Below are 20,646 nucleotides of genomic sequence, written 5' to 3'. Positions count from 1 at the left end.
CAATGCCAGAAGTCTAAATCTCAAAATGCACGCACTCGAGGCCCTTCTCAGTATGGAGAACATCGATGTCTGTGCTGTAACTGAAACCTGGTTCAAGGCTCCTGAGAGCACCCGGCACTATTAGGTTTTACCTCATATCATGCGTTCCGGCCCCAAAACCCGGACCACACCACAAAAGGAGGGTGTATCCATATTCATAAAGGATACCCACACCTCCAGGTTGGTGGCAACGCATCAAGCTCGGAAACCATCCAGGTGCAACTAACCATAGGCAAAACTGCTCTACAAATTGTAGCATGCTACAGGCCACCCTCTCAAACTCAGGAACCCCACACAGCCTTCCTGAAGACACTGGAGGGTATAAATGTATCTCCAAACACCATCATATTGGGTGACTTCAACTACCCGAATATAGACTGGGAACATTACTCAAGCCCTAACTTTCTAGCCCAACGGTTCCTGGAGTTCATAAATTCAAATGCCATGGAACAGCTAGTCACTGTTCCCACGAGAGGAGAAAGTATACTAGATCTCATTGTCACAAACATGGGGACAAAATGCTCCACACCGGAAGTATATCCCTCATTGGTGAGATCTGATCATAAACTAATCTCACTGGAAATCCACATCCCCCCCACCCCAAACAAAAAGACCATAGTGAAGAACTTCTCTAAAGCAAACTTCACACTACTCAAGACTGGTGTGGTATCCTTCAAGGCCCCTGAGCCAGTGGAAACCACAACCCAAGCTGCAGAAGCCCTTACAAATGCCTTCTATGAACACCTCCAGGACTGCATGGATCAGGCAATCCCAAATAAAACCAAGACTCTTTCCACAAAGGGCAGGCGTCCAGTCTGGTGGACCCCAGCCATTAACAAACTTTACAATAAGAGGAGAAAGCTATTACATGATAGAACAAAATCCATAAAAGGGAAGTCACCCCTGATCATTATTAGTAAAAAAAATACGAGCACTCATAAAATCAACTAAGGCCAATTTTGAGAGAAAAATTGCCATGGATTCAAAGGACAATCATAAGGCCTTTTTCAGCTATGTTAGGAACCTGGGTGGAAACTCCCAGATATGCTCAGAATTAGTCCAAAATGATACAAAAATCACTGAACCCACAGACATTGCCAACATACTGGCAGACAGGTTCAGTGCAAACTTCACCCCCCCTCTCCCCCCCTAAAGGAGAGATAACTATCCCAGCCGAGTGTAGCCTCCCGGACATCTCAAATGCGCAGGTGAAAGCTGCACTCTCTAAAGCTAAAAACACAGCATCAATGGGACCGGATGGTGTCCCCGGCTGTGTCCTACATGAGCTAAATGAGGAATTAAACCCGCACATAAGGCAGCTGTTTAATCTCAGCCTTACCACAGGATACGTGCCCAAGGAGTGGCGTACGGCAACTGTAGTCCCACTCCACAAAGGCGGCGCCTCTACGGACCCTGGTAATTACCGCCCCATAAGCTTAACAAGTCTAGTCTGCAAAGCTATGGAGAGGATCATAATGGAGCTCATAAACAAAGATATAGGGGACTTGCAGACATTGGACCCGACCCAGTTTGGCTTTGTCAAGGGAAGATCATGCCTTTTGAACTTGGTCGACTTCTTGAAACAGTCACCAAGGCCATTGATGAGGAAAGGCAGTCCATACAGCCTACCTTGACCTTGCAAAGGCTTTCGACACAATACCCCACTCGGGTATTGTAGAAAAACTTACCAGCTTAAATGTAAACCCATATGTCACAAGATGGGTTGCAAACTGGCTTAAGGACAGAACCCACAGGGTTAGAGTTGCTGGCGCTGTGTCAGACTCCAAGCCGGTCACAAGTGGTGTCCCACAGGGCTCGGTCCTTGGCCCCCTATTGTCTGGCATCTACTTCTCAGAAGTACAGGCCAACATAGGAGGACTTTGGCTGACAAAGTTTGCAGACGACTGCAAACTGGGCGCCATAGTGGAAAGTGCATCAGACACGGATATCCTTCAGAAGGGACTCAAGGAAACAGATAGCTGGTGCCAGAGCCATGGCCTGAAGTTAAACGCCAAAAAATGTATAGTCATACCCTTCGGGAAAAACAAGGTAACCCCAAGCTACCATATAGGTGGCAATCCACTAAGCACAGAAGAGGTTATCAGGGACCTGGGGACCCAGGTTGACAGTGGCCTTTCTTTGACACTCACATTGCTAAAGTGGTTAGAAAGACCTTCTACATTGCCCACCTGATCATGAAGGGATTCACATCCAGATCTAGTGAGGTTATTGTTCCCCTGTACTCTTCACTTATCAGACCAATGATCGAGTACAATGCCCCATTCGGGATGTATCTCACCCGACATCTGCAGCAATTGGAGAGACCCCAAAAGTTCCTCACCAAAAGGATAAAGGGACTCCAAAATCTGTCATATGCTGCCAGATTGAAGAAACTCCAGCTCTATTCAGTCGCATACCGTCTGCTCAGAGGTGACATGTGTCTGACATACAAGGCCATGTCCAACCCGGAATTAATGGACATGCTCCACCTCAAAAATCCAAATCCACCAAAACCACTAGAGCAAGCGACTTAAACCTTAGCACGGATATAAATAGGACGTGCTGGAGGGATAGATTTATCACTCAGAGACTCCCTATGCTGTGGAATAAAATCCCGGTCCATGTGAGGCAGAGCACCTCGCTGACTCTGTTCAAGAGAAATCTAGACCTGTGGATGGGAGATCGTAGGTTTACCCCGGGAATCATCTCTGTGTCACTGCTGGACAGAGGCACAACAAACTAATGGGCACAGTATTTTTTCATATAAGGGGTGGCGTAAGCCACAAAAATTTGGGCTAGGCTTATAAATGCCTTAGGGCAGATAGCCTAGTATAAACCTATGAACCTATGAACCTATGCATGGGTGTTCCAATTAACCCAGAATAACAGAAGTGGAGAAACTGCATGGCAAACATAGCACATGCATAAATGGATTAACAGTCATTATTGTAACAGAATGCCAGTAACAGTTATGGCAACAGGCCACCAGCAATGGAATTTGAACAAGGTATGTTAGTATGCAACCATTTAAATGTATGAACAATAATAGAACACAAGTCCCAACATTAGGTTTTGAGAACAACATCCTGCAGTATATGAATAATAATTACTGATGCAGATAAGGAGTGGGAGGAGAGAAACACAGTCCATTACCAACTGTATAGGCTTATATTTTTCACAACAGTCCTGCTCAATACTCTACAGGTCTGCCCTCACTTTACATCTACCTGAGGCTTATAGCTACAGTAGCACATACATACCAGTTAATATATCGACCTGGAATGCTATGAGGCAAGATGTAACAACTCTAGGTACATGAGTAGAGGAAATTCATACATGTCAAGGTTACATATATGATTAACAAGGTGTAGCCTGCACTGATGTTGTGTGAGTGTGCTGTATGGCCTACTTCTACTGGATTTATATCTGTGTGCAAGGTTATTGACAACAGTGATCACTACCCATGACAGCATGACACTTGAGAGACATGTATTGTGAAGAGTGCTTAGTGTATATAGTTATCCTGCTGTCATTTGCAGGCATGGGGCTGGGCACTGGAACATTTGTACACAGTTTATTATTATAACGGTCATACAGCTAATACAAACATTTCTTTACCTGTGAGCCCTATAAAGAAAATATCTGTTAACACTACCTGACAGTTTCTACAAATACTCAGGATTACTTGTGTGTCTGTATGAACACATCTTCATACCAGTCCCTGGATTCAAATTTGGTCTGTGTGTGCAAAAATTAACATATATATCTATTTCTTATCACACTGAGCTACTGCTGCTTGAATGATTTGTGCCTAAAACTCACTTGGTTACACATTCTGACCTTGTAATATAACTGGAGTGTCACAGTGTCATGCAGGATAGATTGTGAACTGTGTATTAATACTTTGAATGCAGATGTATACATTTAACCCCTAGTGGATGTGATTATGTGTAATCTTTACAGACCATTGCAGGCTGCTGGGTTACATAGCCGACCCATACACATTTGCACATTATATGTGTGCAGTCCCCATCTATTACAGTCTTATACTTGCCTACATCAGCATACCTACATTCAGGAATACATGTAGCTGAAATGCTAAGGTTAACACAAGACAATGCTGTAGGGAACGCACTATAATACATTACACATTACTAATCAAGGTTCAGAACTTAGTGCAGAACATATATCACTCTTCATTGTATCTTGTTTTATAGCTCCACATCTACAGTTTGGCATAACAGCTGCCCAGCAGATAAACTGCAGTGAATTCATGCTCTCATATCCATATTTCCTGTTTAACACCTGTACACTTGTATTTCTTCAACAACAAACCAAATTAAATACAACAGTTTGTGGGAATAAGCTTTATTTAGGGAGACATGACACAGTAGTACATCACATTCTAACTATTAAATTCAGTTGCACTACATATCCTGTAGATGATGCATGTATGTCAGTTATTACTTTCACAGTAGCAAGCAAAGTATACTTTATTAGCAAATTCATTCCTACACAGTATTACTACAGTATTGGCTTTCTTTCATCAGTAGTAGTCCGTTTGCTGTCTTCATCTGTATTATACAGTACCTGGCATTAGTCACTTATATCAATGTTGGTCTAACAACACATTTATTCAGTACACTCAGAACATACTATACCTAATGGAAGTAAACAATTACATTATCTTAGTTATTGCACAATATATATATATATATATATATATATATTGCAGGTTATATCTGTACTCACCACACTGTCAGTGCAGCCTCGACAGTCATCCTGCATGGGCCTCTACTTTACGAGCCCTCTCTTCTGCAACTGTGAGGGAATATACACCATTGGGCATACCTGTCTATCAGATATTTATACTATAATTTGATAAAGTACCAGTTGATATAGTTACAAACTTCTGAGGCATTCCGGATTCAAGCATCTTGGATCTACTGGGGCAAGAGTGCCCCCTTTCCTCCATTTCAGGTCATCATAATGATGATGGACCTGCTCACCAGTGCAGGGGATGTCACTGGCATTGGTGAGATCACATGACAGATGGTCTCAGGCCTCAGACTTGTATTCTGAGCCCTGGTACTGGCCCTGCAGAAGTCTGTCATCATGGTTCTTTACAAGGAGCCCAGCCATGACCCTGGACTCCAACATGCCCCAGCACTGCACCCAAAGGTGCACTCCCTTTCCTGCACCTGCCATAATTCTTACTGGGATCAAACTCTAATAGGTTCTGCCTGTATTTCCACCTGTGCAGTTTAAATAAGGCCATATTCCCACCCTTTGCCATTATTGGACCATTTTTAAAAATGCTGAGCAAAACTCAGCAGTGCGGAAACCCACTAAGCTGAGTTTTGCAATGCTTAAAGTGGCAAATGATGAGCAGTGCTTAGCAGTGTGCAAATCCGCTGAGTTGAGGACTGCTAAGAATGGGACTTCTTAGCAAAGGTCAAACCAGCTAAGTATTGCTTAGACAGGTCCTGTTTAAGAATTGCTTAGCTTGGCTTAGCAGTGCTTAGCAGAACTGAGCAAAGGGCAAACAAAATTTTCCTTTAAAAAATTAAAATTGGATATTAATTACTCATTACTGATACATTATTATTAAATGTATGTATTTTACTTTACATGACCTCCCCCTATGCTCTTTCAATGGATTACCTTAAGGTGTGACTGTAGTGTATCGGACACTTGTGTTTAAATGGTGGTTTTACCTCATATCTCCACTGACACTGGGATTCTGGACCAACTACACTACCCTGGTTAACAAATATCACTAACTACATCAATAAATAAAATAACATTTAATATAAAAAATGCTTTCTCATGTAAAAGCTGAATGGCCTGTCTTGGTATTCAAACCATGCACCTGCTGCACACAAAGCCGTGACTCTAACCACTTAGCTAACTTGGCTTTGAGGATTTCAGCTATACATTTCTATATAGCTTCTTGATACATTTAAGCACTGCTGAGCAAAGCACCACACAAACCCGCACAGTTACGCTTAAACTTAAAAGAAAATGAAATTAAAAAAAATTAATCACTTATTATAAATTAAACATTACACTAACAATTATTAAATAAGTGTACAAGGATACTTTCTTTATTGTTTTAGTGCCATACAGCACTTTTACAATGCAGGGGGTGTGTTACAGATAATGTAACACACCCCCTACATGCCATTGCAGTTCACAGTATTATTTCAGTGTCAGAGGACACTATTTAGTGCCATACAGCACATATACAATGCAGGGAGTGTACAAAGATACTTTCTTTATTGTTTTAGTGCCATACTGCACTTTTACAATGCAGGGTGTGTGTTACAGATACTGTAACACACCCCCTACATGCCATTGCAGTTCACAGTATTATTTCAGTGTCAGAGGACACTATTTAGTGCCACACAGCACATATACAATGCAGGGGGTGAAGTGTCCGAGGATACTTTTCATTTATTTAGTGCTGTACAGCACTTTCACAATGCAGGGGGTGTGTTACAGATACTGTAACATGCCCCCTAAATGACATTCACTTTACATTTTATCATTTAAGTGTCAGAGGAAACTTTCTTTATTGGAAAGTGCCGTAAGGCACTTTGAAAGTACAGGGGACATGTTACAGAGCTGTGAGCACTGTAACACACCCCCTAGCACTGATTCAGTTTCCGTGTACACGGCTCCCCCTCAGTAGTATGCCTTCATTAATATGCAATGCATGCTATCGAGAGGGAGATGCAGACACAGACACCATTTGCTCAGTGCAGGAATAACACTATTCCTGCACAGAGTTTATTAAATCCAGGGGCATGTGTCTTCAGTCACTCATGTCTCTCAGTTACTGATGCAAGGGAAAAGTAGCAAGCAATAAATCTATGTTCAGATGGAAATCCATACAAGATTTGGCAAAGTCACCCTTGCGTCGAATTAACAGTATGACCTGTAATATCTGGTGAAAATATGGATTGAGAAGCAAGTAATTTATTGACTTAGTGAGTTTTGTTATATAATGTGTCTTCTGTTGTTGTGTATTTTAACTCAAGAAGGCTATAGGCTGAGATGCTAATAAAGGCTTTTTTGTTTTATCCACAAGTGGTTTATTGTCTTTTTTTTTTCTGAAGTAACCCGTTTGAAAAATAAAGTGCAAAAGCAATGACTCATGGTCTGAGCTATGGCCTCACAGGAATGGGAAAGGTATTCTTTGCCACATTGTAGCATAAGACAATAACAGACAACAGATAACAGATAACCACTGTTTGAAAGAAGTCTGTTTCCTTGTTGGAATACCTAATCTGTTTGGGAGAAAGAGACAAACAGTTGATCAAACTTTCTAAAAGCTTTAGTCCTGACAATGTAGAGTTCAAGCTGTCTTTTAGGATCCATATGGTGGAGCAGGTGCTAATTGGAATTTTGAGATTGCTCATTAGAAAAAGAAACTGAATCTTTTAAGTCAATGTAATCACCTACATTACTTTAGGCATGAATGAAGGATTATTAACAACAGCTACCCTCTGTCTATAAAAAAACTGTGTCTGGAGGATAAACCTTTTGAGTGTAGCTCTAAAACTCTTCTATCTACTGTAATAAACTCTCTGAATATTGACTTATGCATTAGAAACACCAAGGCTCTTGACCATTTGGTTTAAGGGGAGACTTTGGTGAGTTTTTCAAAACAAAGCTGACATTCTACTAGCTTGGCTCTGTGATCTTGAAGGATAAAAATAACCCAAGTTCAAGTAGCTATTTGGATGCCAGAAGATCCAGGTGGGGAGGAGAGAAAGTAAGCAGCTTATATTTTGTCTATCCTGTGGGTAAGGTTTGGTGGTTTCCTAGCAGCTAATTTTCATCCCAGCAAACAGAGGTCTACTTGATAATAATTACAATTACTAGGCGTATGTGGGTTTGGCACTCCCAAGCCAGTGATAATACCTTTCATGATTCACATATGGGAGCTCCCAAGTGTCCATGGAAGACATAGAAGGCCCCCACAGTGATGCAAGTACTTATATTAACCACCAGGAGGGACAGGGTTATAAAAGAGAGGTTCTGATAGCCAGTGATCTCAGTGATCGAATGCTGCAAATGTGGAGTGGAGCTGAGTAGTTCCCCAGCCTGAAAACAATTATAGTCAATTCTGAAACATGGATATCCCTGTTCTAAAGAAGTGAAGCCAGACCCACAGGCCATTGGGATGTAGATACCCATCCATGGCAGTCAGATGGAAGAACCAAGCAATAGCAAGGGCACATATCCCTCAGTGGTAGACTCTCACTTGGATGAAGGTAAGGCCCCTGCCTCTGACAACAAATAGACTTAAAATCTGTGGGACGAGGGCTTGAGGGTTGACAAAGATGGAGAGAAAATACAGTTAGAAAAAAAGAGATCCTAAATGAAAGTTTTACAATAGGAAGAAATCCTGAAGTTAGCTCTCAAGGGCAGACAATGGTGGAATACAACAGATTATAACCCTGAAACTGTACCAAATATACCCAAACCATCAGTAACATTACCTGACCTAATTCTAAACATTCACTGCAACACAACTAAAGAAATATCTTCCATCTGGACAAATAAGGCTTTCTAGCACTACATTTTATAGCTTGCAGTATGATCTTTAGATTTTCCAGCTACCAGGAGAATATTTTCTACAGCCTGTGGAAAAAAGTTCCATATTTGGAACTAAAACTACAGCATTCACAGAGTAAGAAGGGCAACTGCAGAACCTTGCCTCTCATTTGACTTAACAGAGCTTCCTTCAAATCACACTTCTTTTAGTAACAGATGTAGGATAAGCACCTCCTCTACAAACTGACCTAGCAGTATGAACCATGGTTGCCTCAAACATGTCTGAGAAATAAGACTCAAATGAACATTTTCAGCTCTTGCCTTCTGCAAAAATTTCAGAATGAGAGGAAAAGAAAGAAGGAGATGCAAAATATGTTTTGACGATGGCCTAAGTAAAGAATTCTGAGCTCTGGTAGAACGTTAATTTTTTATTTGAACATTTTGTAAATTTGCATATTTGTTCCGCCTAGTGATTCCAAAAATAAATAACACAATGGTACAGACCTCTACACTGAGCTACCACTTGTAGCTAGCAATCTGCATATTGTGTCTGTCAAAACATTCTTACTGACTGGAAAGTGTACTGCTACTAACCTTAGGTCCAGAGCATGTATTTGCTCCCATAGTGCCATGGCTGTCCTACACAGCTCATAAGAGTGTGTGCCTCCCTTCTTGTTTGTGGTAAAGTAAACCATGGTGTTGCCTGATAGTAATTACAGAATCACTAAACTTAGGGCTCTGCAGTAAACTAAGATGGCCTGGAACATATGCTCAGACACACAGCATCTGCAAACAACCAACTAAGCCGAGAACACAAGCCTGAATATGGAAAATGCTCCAGCTACTACCTAATACTACTTGGGCAGAAAACACTACAAAATGTTTATCACAGCAGAAAAATAGCAGTGAGCCTTTAATTGAAAGTTTTAAACAGATAAAGGAGCAAGGAGACTCTAGAGAATACTTTTAACTGCAAACCAGTTATATGATACACTCATTGGTAGGAAATCAGAACTAACAAACACAAACAGATGTTTAACAAGTGGAGAAAATTTCCCGTTAATACCTCACACACAGTGAAACTAGCTAGAAAAAAATTTACAAACAGTGTGACAGTAAAAACATTATTTATCAAGCCCTGTGAGGCAGAAAATTTTAATATAGCTGTGCAGATTAGTTTATAGCTATAAAATACAGTAAAAAGTATACAGCAGACAATAAAAGTGCTATAAATATCTATAAGCAATAACTAGTAAAAATAAGCAAAAAACAGGACACAAAGTTATATATCACAGATCAGAGTTTTGCTCAGTGCGTTTCCTCCGATTAGCTCTGTGTAAAATGGCCTCTCACTAAAAATCTACCCAAACAGCAGAGACCTCCAAGGCAGAAACACACTTGACCACCACAACACAACACTAATCCTGAGACACATAACTCTCCTAAACAGTGTACCACTCAACCAAAGCCCCAAGGCAAAACAGCATGCCCAACACACTAGTCATAGGTGACTTGATACTGAGGCACACTGCTGTCCCACTCACTAGGCTGAATAAGGAGGAAGTAACAGTCAGCTGCCTATCAGGTGCTAGGATCCGCCACATAACTCACGCACTCAGGTCCCTCAACAACAGGTACAAATATGACTGTCATTGTACATGTGGGTGTAAATGACCTGAGACATACCTCCCTGGACTACATGAAAAGAGACTTGGAGGAGCTCTCGGATTATGGAGCCCAGGCGGGTATGACCCTAGCCCTGAACAACATCCTACCATCACCCAGAATTATACCACAGTACAAGCAGAAAATGATTTATTTCAACAACTGCCTAAGTTTCTGGTGTCATTCTAAAGGGATCCAGTAACTGTCTGCCTGGGATGACATGATTGACAGACCTTGATGCTTTGCCAGAGATGGCCTGCATCTGTCACCCATGGGCTTCTGGATACTGGTCAAGGCTTTTGCCACCCCTATAGTGCCTGTTTTAGGTGGTGTTCCAAAGACCAAATTACCACCATAACAGCTACAAACAAATGCAATCTGAGTGTCATGCTGCTCAATGCTAGAAGTCTAAATCTCAATATTCACTTTTTCGAAGCACTCCTTAAAATGGAGAACATCGACATTTGTGCCACAACAGAGACCTGGTTCAAGGCAGTAGAAACACCCCTGCACTAACAGGCTATAGCACATTCCACACTTTTGGCCCTAGAACTTGGACCGAAGCTCTAAAGGTGGTGGTATTTCCATATTCATAAAGGATTCGCACACCTCCAGACTGGTAGCCCAATATAATATATCTAAGATATTTCAGGTGCAGCTAACATTGGATAAGACAGCAATTCAGGTCATAGCCTGCTATAGGTTCCCAACCATGTCCCAAGACTCGCACTCCATGTTCCTAAGCACCCTGGAGAATATTAAGGTCCAACCTAACACTCTCATAGTGCCATGGCTGTCCTACACAGCTCATAAAAGTGGGTAACTTCAACTACCCCTCCAATAACTGGGAAAAGTACTCATGTACCAATACACTTGCCCAATATTTCCTGGAATTCATTAATTCCAATGACCTGGACCAGCTCATTCTTGCCTCCACTAGAGGTAGCAACATCCTTGACCTGGTCATTACTAACATGGCGACCATTGCTTTACACCAATAATCAACTTCTCCCTGGTTAGATCTGACCACAAACTAACCATCTTGGAAATCCACATCCCTCCCACCCCCCAACCCGCAAAGGTAACCACCATGAAAAACTTCTCCAAAGCTAATTTTGGGCTACTAAAACTAGAGGTGGCTAACTTCACGGCACCCATGCAAATGGAGATCAGTTGCATGATCGCTGAATCATACACTAATGCACTGTATGAACATGTACACAAATGCATGGATCTCGCCATACCCAACAGAACCAAGATGCTCTCCTCAAAAAAAGGAAGCCAATCTGGTGGTTCCCTGCCATAAACAAACTCTACAACAGAAGGAGGAAACTGATGTGGAATAAGGTGAAGTCCCAAGACTGGAAAAACTCCCTTATCAGCCTCAACAAAAAGTTGGGATCCCTCATCAAATCCTCTAAAGCTAGCTATGAAAACAGAATTGCAGCACATAGTAAAGACAACCACAAAGCCTTCTATAGTTATGTAAAGAATCTCCACGGCAATACCCAGATTTGCTCTGAACTACTGCACAATAATACTTCCTATACTGAGCCAACAGATATTGTCAATGTACTGGCCAACAGATTCAGTGCCAACTTTATCCCCCTCCCCCAGGGACCAGTTACAATACCAGTAGATTGCCAGGCACCCAGTATTACTGCTGTACAGGTTAAAACAGCACTGTCCAAGGACAAGAATACAGCTTCTATGGGACCTGACAATATCCTTGGTTATGTTCTATGTGAACTACAGAGTGAACTGGCACCTCACCTGTGTGCCCTGTTCAGTCACAGCCTCACCTCAGGCTTTGTCCCTACTGAATGGTGCACTGCTACAGTCATCTCTCTCCACAAAGGAGGAGCAACTACAGACCCTGGGAACCATCGCCCATTAGCCTGACAAGTCTGATATGCAAAGCTATGGAACACATCATCATGGACCTAATAAACAAGGATATAGGGAATCTCCAAACTCTGGATCCCACACAGTTTGGTTTTGTGAAGGATAGATCATGCCTGCTCAACCTGGTCAACTTCTTTGAGTTAGTCACCAGAGCTGTGGATGAAGGCAAGGTGGTTCATACAGCCTACCTTGATCTGGCCAAGGTCTTTAACACCATTCCCCACTCAGGAATCATAGAAAAACTCACTAAGCTAGGCATCAACCCCTATATCACTAGGTGGGTTGCAAATTGGCTCACAGGTAGAATCCACAGTGTGAAAGTAACTGACTCCAAGTCAGACTGCCAACCAGTCACGTGTGTAGTCCCACAGGGTTTTGTCATGGGTCCTTTCCTGTTTGGTATCTACTTCTCTGAAGTCCAGGCCAACACAAAGGAACTCTGGCTGACAAAGTTTGCATATGATTGCAAGTTGGGAGCTATTATTAACTCCCCAAGTCATGTTGACATCCAACAGAAAGGCCTTACTGAGACCGATGACTGGTGTCAGAACCATGGCCTTAAGCTCAATGCCAAAAAATTTGTCCTCATCCCCTTTGGAAAAAACCCGGTTCCCATGAATTACCACTTTGATGGTAGTCTACTAAATACAGAAGGAGTTATAAGAGATCTGGGAACACAGGTTGACAGCAACCTCTTTTTTGACCACCACATTGCCACTGTGGTCAGAAAGCCCTTCTATGTGGCACATCTCATTACTAAGGGTTTTGCATCCAGGAAGAAAGAGGTTATTGTCTCCCTCTACTCTTCCCTCATTAGGCCAATCAGAGTACAATTCCCCATTTGGCATGTACCTCACCAAACACCTGCAACAACTGGAGAGGCCGGAAAAGTACCTCACAAAGAGAATCCTAGGACTTAAACATTTGCCCTACATGGACAGACTCATATCGCCTACTTAGAGGTGATCTCTGCTCGACTTACACAGCCATGTCTGACCCAGCTCTGTTAGAAATGCTACATCTAAAGAAATCCCAATCCCTCCACACCACACACTCCAGAGACCTCAACCTCATTACCACAATCAACAGAACATGCTGGAGGGACAGGTTCATAACCCAGAGACTGCCCATGCTATGGAATAGACTTCCCATACATGTCAAGCAGTGCACCTCACTGGATCTCTTCAAGAGAAATCTTGATGAGTGGATGGGAAATAGAAAAATTCACCCCAGGAATCACTCCAGTGGCTTTACTTGACAGAGGCACTGGAAACTAAGTTTGGGTGGCACGATGCCAAGTTAATCCTATGGGCTAGGCTTGTAAAGGCTCCAGGGCCATTAGCCTAGTACACACCTATGAACCTGAAGATAACAAACACATTCAGTTTTATAAGCCCTGTCTGTGTTACAGAACCACATTCCCTGCACTGGCAAAGACTTGAAATAAGCTCCACAATCTTGGTCATATACATCCATTGTTATCCCTTGACCCAGAAGTATAGAAGGGCCTGGTCTAGCTCTTCTGAAATGTTATTAGAAGTGAAACAACTTGATCATATCAGGAATCACAGAAAGACATTTTATCCGAGGGGTTCCTCTTCTGGTGCAAAATGTTCTGGAGATACTGTACTTTCCACATGTGGAGCCTTGCAGCCTGAATCATAATAATGGTGACAAACAAATGGTCTACAACCCTCATGAAGTCTATGGCTAAATGTTCTTTCTGGATTGGTGTTAGCTGTAAACACACCAGCATATTCTGAAAGAATGTTTCTCTTTGCTACAACCATTCTAGCCATCTTGACATCTAAAACTACTGCATTAAATACCTTCCTCTTATTTGAGAACGTCTGACTTTTTTTTCATTCATGATGTACTGTAGGGAGTATACAAAGGGATCATCATATTAGGGTAATCAAAAACAAGAATGTGAGATTTGGCCACTACTGAACAATTGTACAGGTAAATGAAAATGTGAACATCTATCAATCTCATCATAACTAGCAGTTGTGACAGGCATGTGTTAAATGTTTGTGGAGCCATAACTAGCCCCAAAGGGAGCAAGCTGATGTAAAACTGCTAGTTTTTCCCTTGAATTATTAGAAATCATTTCTGGAGCTTGAACACTGGTATATACTAATACAGATCCTCCAGATACAGAAGAGCCAGCCAACCGTGCCCTTTTAATAACAGATGAACTTGGGAGTGAAGAGTTACCATAATGAACTTCTTCGGCTTTAGAAACAATCAGGTGGAATAGATCTAGGGAAAAAAACTCCAGCTGTTTTTTTTTTTTTTTTTTTTTTTTACTTTTTTTAGATATACGATAAAGCATGAATAATGATATCAGCCTCTGAAATAACATCTTTCCTTTGCATTACATTCAGGAGAGAACTTACTTTGACAACAAACATCACAGACTCAATAAGAATATGAGTGCATCTCATGACGCAAACTCTTGTTCTTTACTAGCAGTCCTCCAGGATACTTTGTACCCAAAATGTTGAAGGATAAACATGTTATGTTATTTAAACTTGGGTATTCTGGCTTCAGTGTCCAGTACATCCCTTATCATGGGCAACCTTTGATGAAAGGATTAAAGTGCTACTGCTGTGAGCAGGAGATAGAGAATTCTCCCTGCAACAGTAGACCAGGACTGCCCCACTCCCACCCCTAAGCCACTTACTAGACAGCTTTTTTTTCTGTGCCAGAAGGTGTACAGACTGGGAGAAGAACTGGACTTTAGGTCTCCTTCATGACTCCTTCTATGTGGCAATCTTCCCCCTCCAAGGAACTTATCACTAGTAGCCTGACTCCACCTTTGGTCACATCTGTTACAGAAAGAAAATATCTTATTTTACATACCTTGAGTCCATAATGTAGGCACAAGTGTACCACAGAATATATGGATTCTTTCTTTTTCCCTGTCTTCGCTGTTTGCACAGCTACAGCATAAGCTTTCTCCCAAAATATCCACCCACACACAATAGATAGTCTGGTTCTTCACCATGGATGGTACTCATCTTTTCTGAATATAGCTGTCCCCTAAGCCAAGCTTGTCTCTGGACTAGCTCTGTACACTAAACATATAAAAACACAGATAGCCCTATGAGATGTACAGTTATAAATATGTTGGACCTTTGTCATACTCTGTACCCAAAATACTGAACACATTCGCATCTTCATTATTTAAACATTGATCTTGCATATTGACTATTATCTGAAGCAGGCTATCACTCTGATGCACAGCCATATAAAAGGAAAGACTTAAGGTTCAAACCGCGTATGCACTACACATGGATCTTATTTAAAGGCAGAACCAGAAACTTTTATATACTTATTTAAAGGAAAAAAGAGATTAAAAATGCTGTTAATTTCTGACCTGACCACCAAAAGGTCCACCTGCTCAAGATCCAGAGCCACAGTAGTGAACCACTGTATAAAGTACTCAGAAAATGCATTTTTCCAGATCCAAAGCAGATTTTTGAAAGAAAACAGACATTCAAAGCTTAAAAAAATTATCTGAAGGGGCTGAAAGGAAAAGGGGCAGACGATTTGCTAGAACAATGCTTACTTCAAAATAATACTCTCTCTTTGAACGATCTCTCCTCTTCTCACTAAGTGTTTACTCATCATTTTCATTGAAACTGATTTGAGCAGAAAGAAGGTTAAGTGTTAATACAGCACCGACAGTTAATATAGATGAGGAGATAAAAAGATGTAGAGCAATTGTGACACAATCTCTCTCCTTACTAGAAAGGTATGAAGTAGCCCCTTTTCAAACGGCATAGTTCAGCCAAATTGACTGACCAAAAGGTGACAGATGACCCAGAAATCATACATCATGTGTGCATGAGGTGGAGCTAGCTAAGAAGTTGGAGCCAAGCAGTGCTTCCTATCACTGGCTGCACTCTTACGTCAGTTATAAAGAAAAGGAAATGGTATACAGACATCCAGTGCTCTGCTGATATCATTCATGCTCCGTTTGTTGTGAAAAATGGACTCCGATTCCTCTCGTTTCTGCACCAAACTAGAATTATATGAGCATATCAACTTTATATAGCAAATAAATAATTATATATGATGGCAAGTAAAGAGCAGTATATGTCAAACTTATGAAACTAATTTACTACTTTGTTTTGAAACAGCCCCCACCATTCTTACGAGGTCATTTTGTCACTTGTATTTCACTCCTACTACGGGTGAAAAGACAGAAAGAAATCCGTAAATTTATACACATTCACCAAGATATATTCCGAACAGACTGCCGCCAAAGTTTGTATATTAATTACACATTTAGTGACTGACATTTTTTTTCAGCTCCACATTGGTACACAGTAAAACTATTATTAAATGTCAGCAAAAATATAAGAAATGAATCGAATAATTACGTATCTGCTGATATGTTAGTATGTATTTTTATGTATTACTCATTTTTCTTAATGGCTGCGTTAATTCTGCAGAACAGAATGATGCGTAAATTTTACAGTACACAATCTGTGACTTGCCTAGATATTGCATTATATTTTCTGTTAACCTCTATTTCCTTCAGCTTTACATTTCCTGTCTCCACTCACTACCACTGACGTTCATCTAAAGACGTGGTTCATACTTTCTATTTCTAATGATTTGAAACATTTTTAATAACTTAACAAAATATTCTGACGAAACCAAATACAAATCACCAAATAGCGTTTACTTTCTAATTTCTGGAGCAGCTCTTGAAGCGTTTGTTGTCCTCACAACGCCCGAAGCAAATTTCGGGCTTGCGATTGGCCAGCGAAACACGAGCCTTAGCAACGGTTCATTGTAGCCCGATTGGTGCTTAGTAACCATGTGATGTCTCTTTAAGATGTTGCTTAGAGTAGTCTCAGTAATGTGTTATCATGGAGGAACTGTAACGTAGGAAAGGGTAAACGGGCACTGAAACTGGAGGCATTTAACAGTAAAAGAGCTGTGCACGCTTTTAAATCTCTCGGAGCGCACTCTGTGAAGTTAAAGAAGACAAAAGAGATTTTTTTTCTAGGAGCTTGGTAAGACGGACTTACTTTATAATGTCAGTTACGACGTCTCGGGGTGTTCCCTAAATCGATGCTGTACAACTTCGCCAAAGTTCTGATTTGGTTCAGCTGAATATGGTCTTGTAATTGGGGGCGTCCGCTGCAAAAAGTGGCAGTCGATGAATATTAGTAGTTTGAGATCTTCAACTCTACGTTGCTTAATGAAGATGGCAGATAATAACGAACTTATTGGCGCTTCAGAGTTTATAAAAGGTAAGTTAGACAAAAAGGTGGAATGGCTTGGTGGTAGGTTTTTTTTTGTAGTGCGACAGAATTATATTGTGAAGTCTAGAGAGGCGCGTACCCTATCTTTCCCACCTCCCATTTAATACTGGAACTGCTGTTACAAGATATACGGGATGCGTTTCCTTCCTGTAATTTCTAATGTACAGATTGTCCCGCGGTATCGCTGTAAGCACCTGGCTCGCTTTTTTTAAATGGAAAATATAAGATTTCTTTCAAAGATGCTGTTCACCTTCTGAACTTTTGAATATTTTAATATGAAATCTGCAAAATGCACTTCCTTTTTCATAGTTGCTACATTATTATTCGTAAGATTGTTTTGAATGGCATAAATATGTGCATTGGTACTTCCACAGAAATCTGATTTGTCTTTTAAGCAGCTGTGTTTTGATACATTGTACTTTAATTTCAAAACAAAATGTCATACTTTTTTTTTTTAGTATCAACGCCATGCATAAATTATGTGCACACACTTTTTTTCAGTTCTTGTTGTTACCTTGTCCCTGTGTTGTCTTTTTGACCCTTATATCCTGCCTGCTACGGTACTTGTGTCGTGTATGTATATGTTAACCGTATAAGCCCATCAAACAATTGCCCTCCTTTTAGGATCCCTCACTAGGCAAACGCAGGCGAAGGACTCCAACCAGTTATAATTTTCAGTAATGGAAGCAACTTAAGAGCAGAGGTCTTTAATCTTTAGCAGTTCCAGACGACTGACTGATAGGCAGTTAAGAACTTGGTAAAGTACTTTGAATATTGTTTATGCTGCTGGTTTGTTAGACTTGCATTGTTGTACTGTTATGTTAACGATATGCTATAGTGAATTAGAAGGTAACCATAACTGAAGGGCTGTTTATATTTCTTGAGTACGAGGTTATTGAGGGTGCATCTCTTGCTTACTTTGTTGTAGATGTGTCTTTTAGTATTCATTTTAATGTCTGTTTTACTTGTTTGACGAAGGACATCTCATAAAGGAACCCTAATTCACTGAAATATTCTTGTGATAGTAAATGGTGCTAGTGGGGAAACGTGTGTAGCAGGTGCATGCAGATTATTGTCTATTATATTGTCTGTGTTTTTTTTTTTTTTTTTTTTTATGTATCTGATTTAAAGTTGTAACTGCCATTTTGCAGAGGAGGTGAGAGCTGTAGTATTTTGCAAGTCCTATCTGGCAAGTGCTAAAAAAGCTTAAAAATAAGGTACACAAGTAAAATCGGAATAGTTTCACTACTTTTAACCTGAACTTTAGCAATGAGAGAGAAATGGTTTTGAGTCAACATCTCTTTTATAGCGTTTGACAAATAGGCTTGAGTCTTTGATTTTAGATATGAACTCCCAATGTACTGTGTCATTTGAGTTAGTTTTAGTTTATAGTGAGCCCCTTTTTGTTATACTTCTGTTCACTGTCATTGTTTCCACTGTTCTCGAGTTCTTCTGGTGAATAAAAGCTCTTTTCATGACCTATTTACAGTAATGTGAAAGTAATGCAAACGGAGACTGTACACTTTTTTACAATATACGGTTTAGTACTCTTAAACACATTGCTGATACCAGCAGCTGAAGATGCCAGCATGACCACAGCCTGATCTGGATAATCCTATGTCTACTGCATAAAGTTGGAGTGGCATTCCTCTTAAATTTTCAAGAGTTCTCATCAAGGAGAAACTCTCTAATCTTTATTTCTTAACACCAGTAGTGTGGGTGCTTTGTGTTGGAAGTTGGCTGCAGGTAAGAGATTTATTTGCAGTTCTTTAACAAGAATGCCCTAGAAACAGTGAGTAATACTATGTCCGTGTCTCCTAATATTTTTCCAGAGTATTTGTCTCCCTATATGCAGACCACCCGCTTTCTTCCTGGGAGTTCTACTTATTTGTTTCCACACTCTTGATAACTATCTGGAAGGCGCTGTCATCCAAGCGGGCATAAAGGTTGCTTTTCCCCAGGTGACAGTAAACTGTTGTATTTCCTTGTAGCTTGTTACCTACCAAGTGACTCGCTGGACACATGCTATCCTAATCACCTGTGTGTGGGCCCACAGGAGAGGTCCTCTGTTGATGTGGATTCTCTCTAATCTGGGAACCCAAAACAGAGGGTCTCGTATTGCCATGGAGCCTTTCTTGCAGCCGCAAGGCTGACCCACCGAATAACTCACAATGTCTGTCACTACATATAAACTTCCATCCTGTCCACAGGCTTCAAGGAAATGCTCACCAATGCAGACCGATAGGTGGGCATCTAATCTCTAACACTTCCCCTGGGGCTGATATGTGATCCACATCACTGTGGATTCCACTTCATCTTCTTAGTGCTAGGGAGCATTCCCATATACCTGTGATAAAGGCTACCACCCACTGGCGGCTTGGTCAGCCAGACACCTGCTTCTGGGTACTATTTGTATCGGATGCCTTCTGCATATCTGTTTTAGCAGATGCTTTTCCCACTGATTGTACTTTGACGACAAAACATATAACCCAGACTTTTTATCTCTTAATGCTGTTTGGAGAAAATGTGTTAAAGATGTACAGTGGTCAGAAAAGGTAGTCTTGTATATCTTTGTGCAAATCATCATTTTGCTCAGTTGGGAGCCATCTAACCTCACATAAAATGGTGCAGAGATGTTGTCTTCTAGAATTTCCAGTTATAAATGACAAGTTTGATTTGGAAAAGAGTAGATTCTTTTCAATGGTATGTTTGTTTTTGCAGAAATAGCAGGGCTTTTTTCAGTGAAATCTCAGCTACCACTACCTACATTTGTTTCATGAGAAGTTAGATACCTTGTCTTGATTCCATATATGACCAGCACTTGGAAGTTACCACTGAACCTGTAGCATCTAGTTATAACTTTGTTTAAAGTGATGTTGAGAGTAGATAAAGGATATAGCCATGTTTTTTGAAGCCTTAAGTGCTACACTATTTCCATTTGCAGTCTACTGGACCAGTGGTTTACTTAGTTTGTGTGCCAGCTAGCCTTTTCTGAGCTCAACTTGACATTATTTTACTTTTCTGTAGGTTAACCTTGCTCTCCAGGCCTGAATTATGCCGGTTACCACACACACACACACACACACACAATGTGAAACGAATTGTCATCTGCATAGTGTTTTATTCTAGTCATGCATATAGATGGTGAATTCAGACATAAGTATGCAAAATAATGGAACTAAATACA

The 20,646-nt window shown here is 40.8% G+C and overlaps 1 protein-coding gene across 1 annotated transcript in view; it reads left to right on the top strand.

Annotated features, from left to right (window-relative positions):
• The first annotated feature begins 17,005 nt into the window (after positions 1-17,005).
• The window catches only part of CDC14A (cell division cycle 14A), a 1,552,589-nt gene continuing 1,548,948 nt past the window's right edge, over positions 17,006-20,646 (top strand). Inside the window, exon 1 of the mRNA XM_044080231.1 lies at positions 17,006-17,447. Coding sequence (XP_043936166.1) covers positions 17,354-17,447 — 94 coding nt within the window. The 5' untranslated portion in view covers positions 17,006-17,353. The remainder of the gene's footprint in view (positions 17,448-20,646) is intronic.

This window comes from Protopterus annectens, chromosome 8.part0, assembly GCF_019279795.1.
Source record: "Protopterus annectens isolate FY-2018-M chromosome 8.part0, PAN1.0, whole genome shotgun sequence".
Taxonomy (NCBI): domain Eukaryota; kingdom Metazoa; phylum Chordata; order Ceratodontiformes; family Protopteridae; genus Protopterus; species Protopterus annectens.
This window is presented reverse-complemented; position numbering and strand designations above follow the sequence as displayed.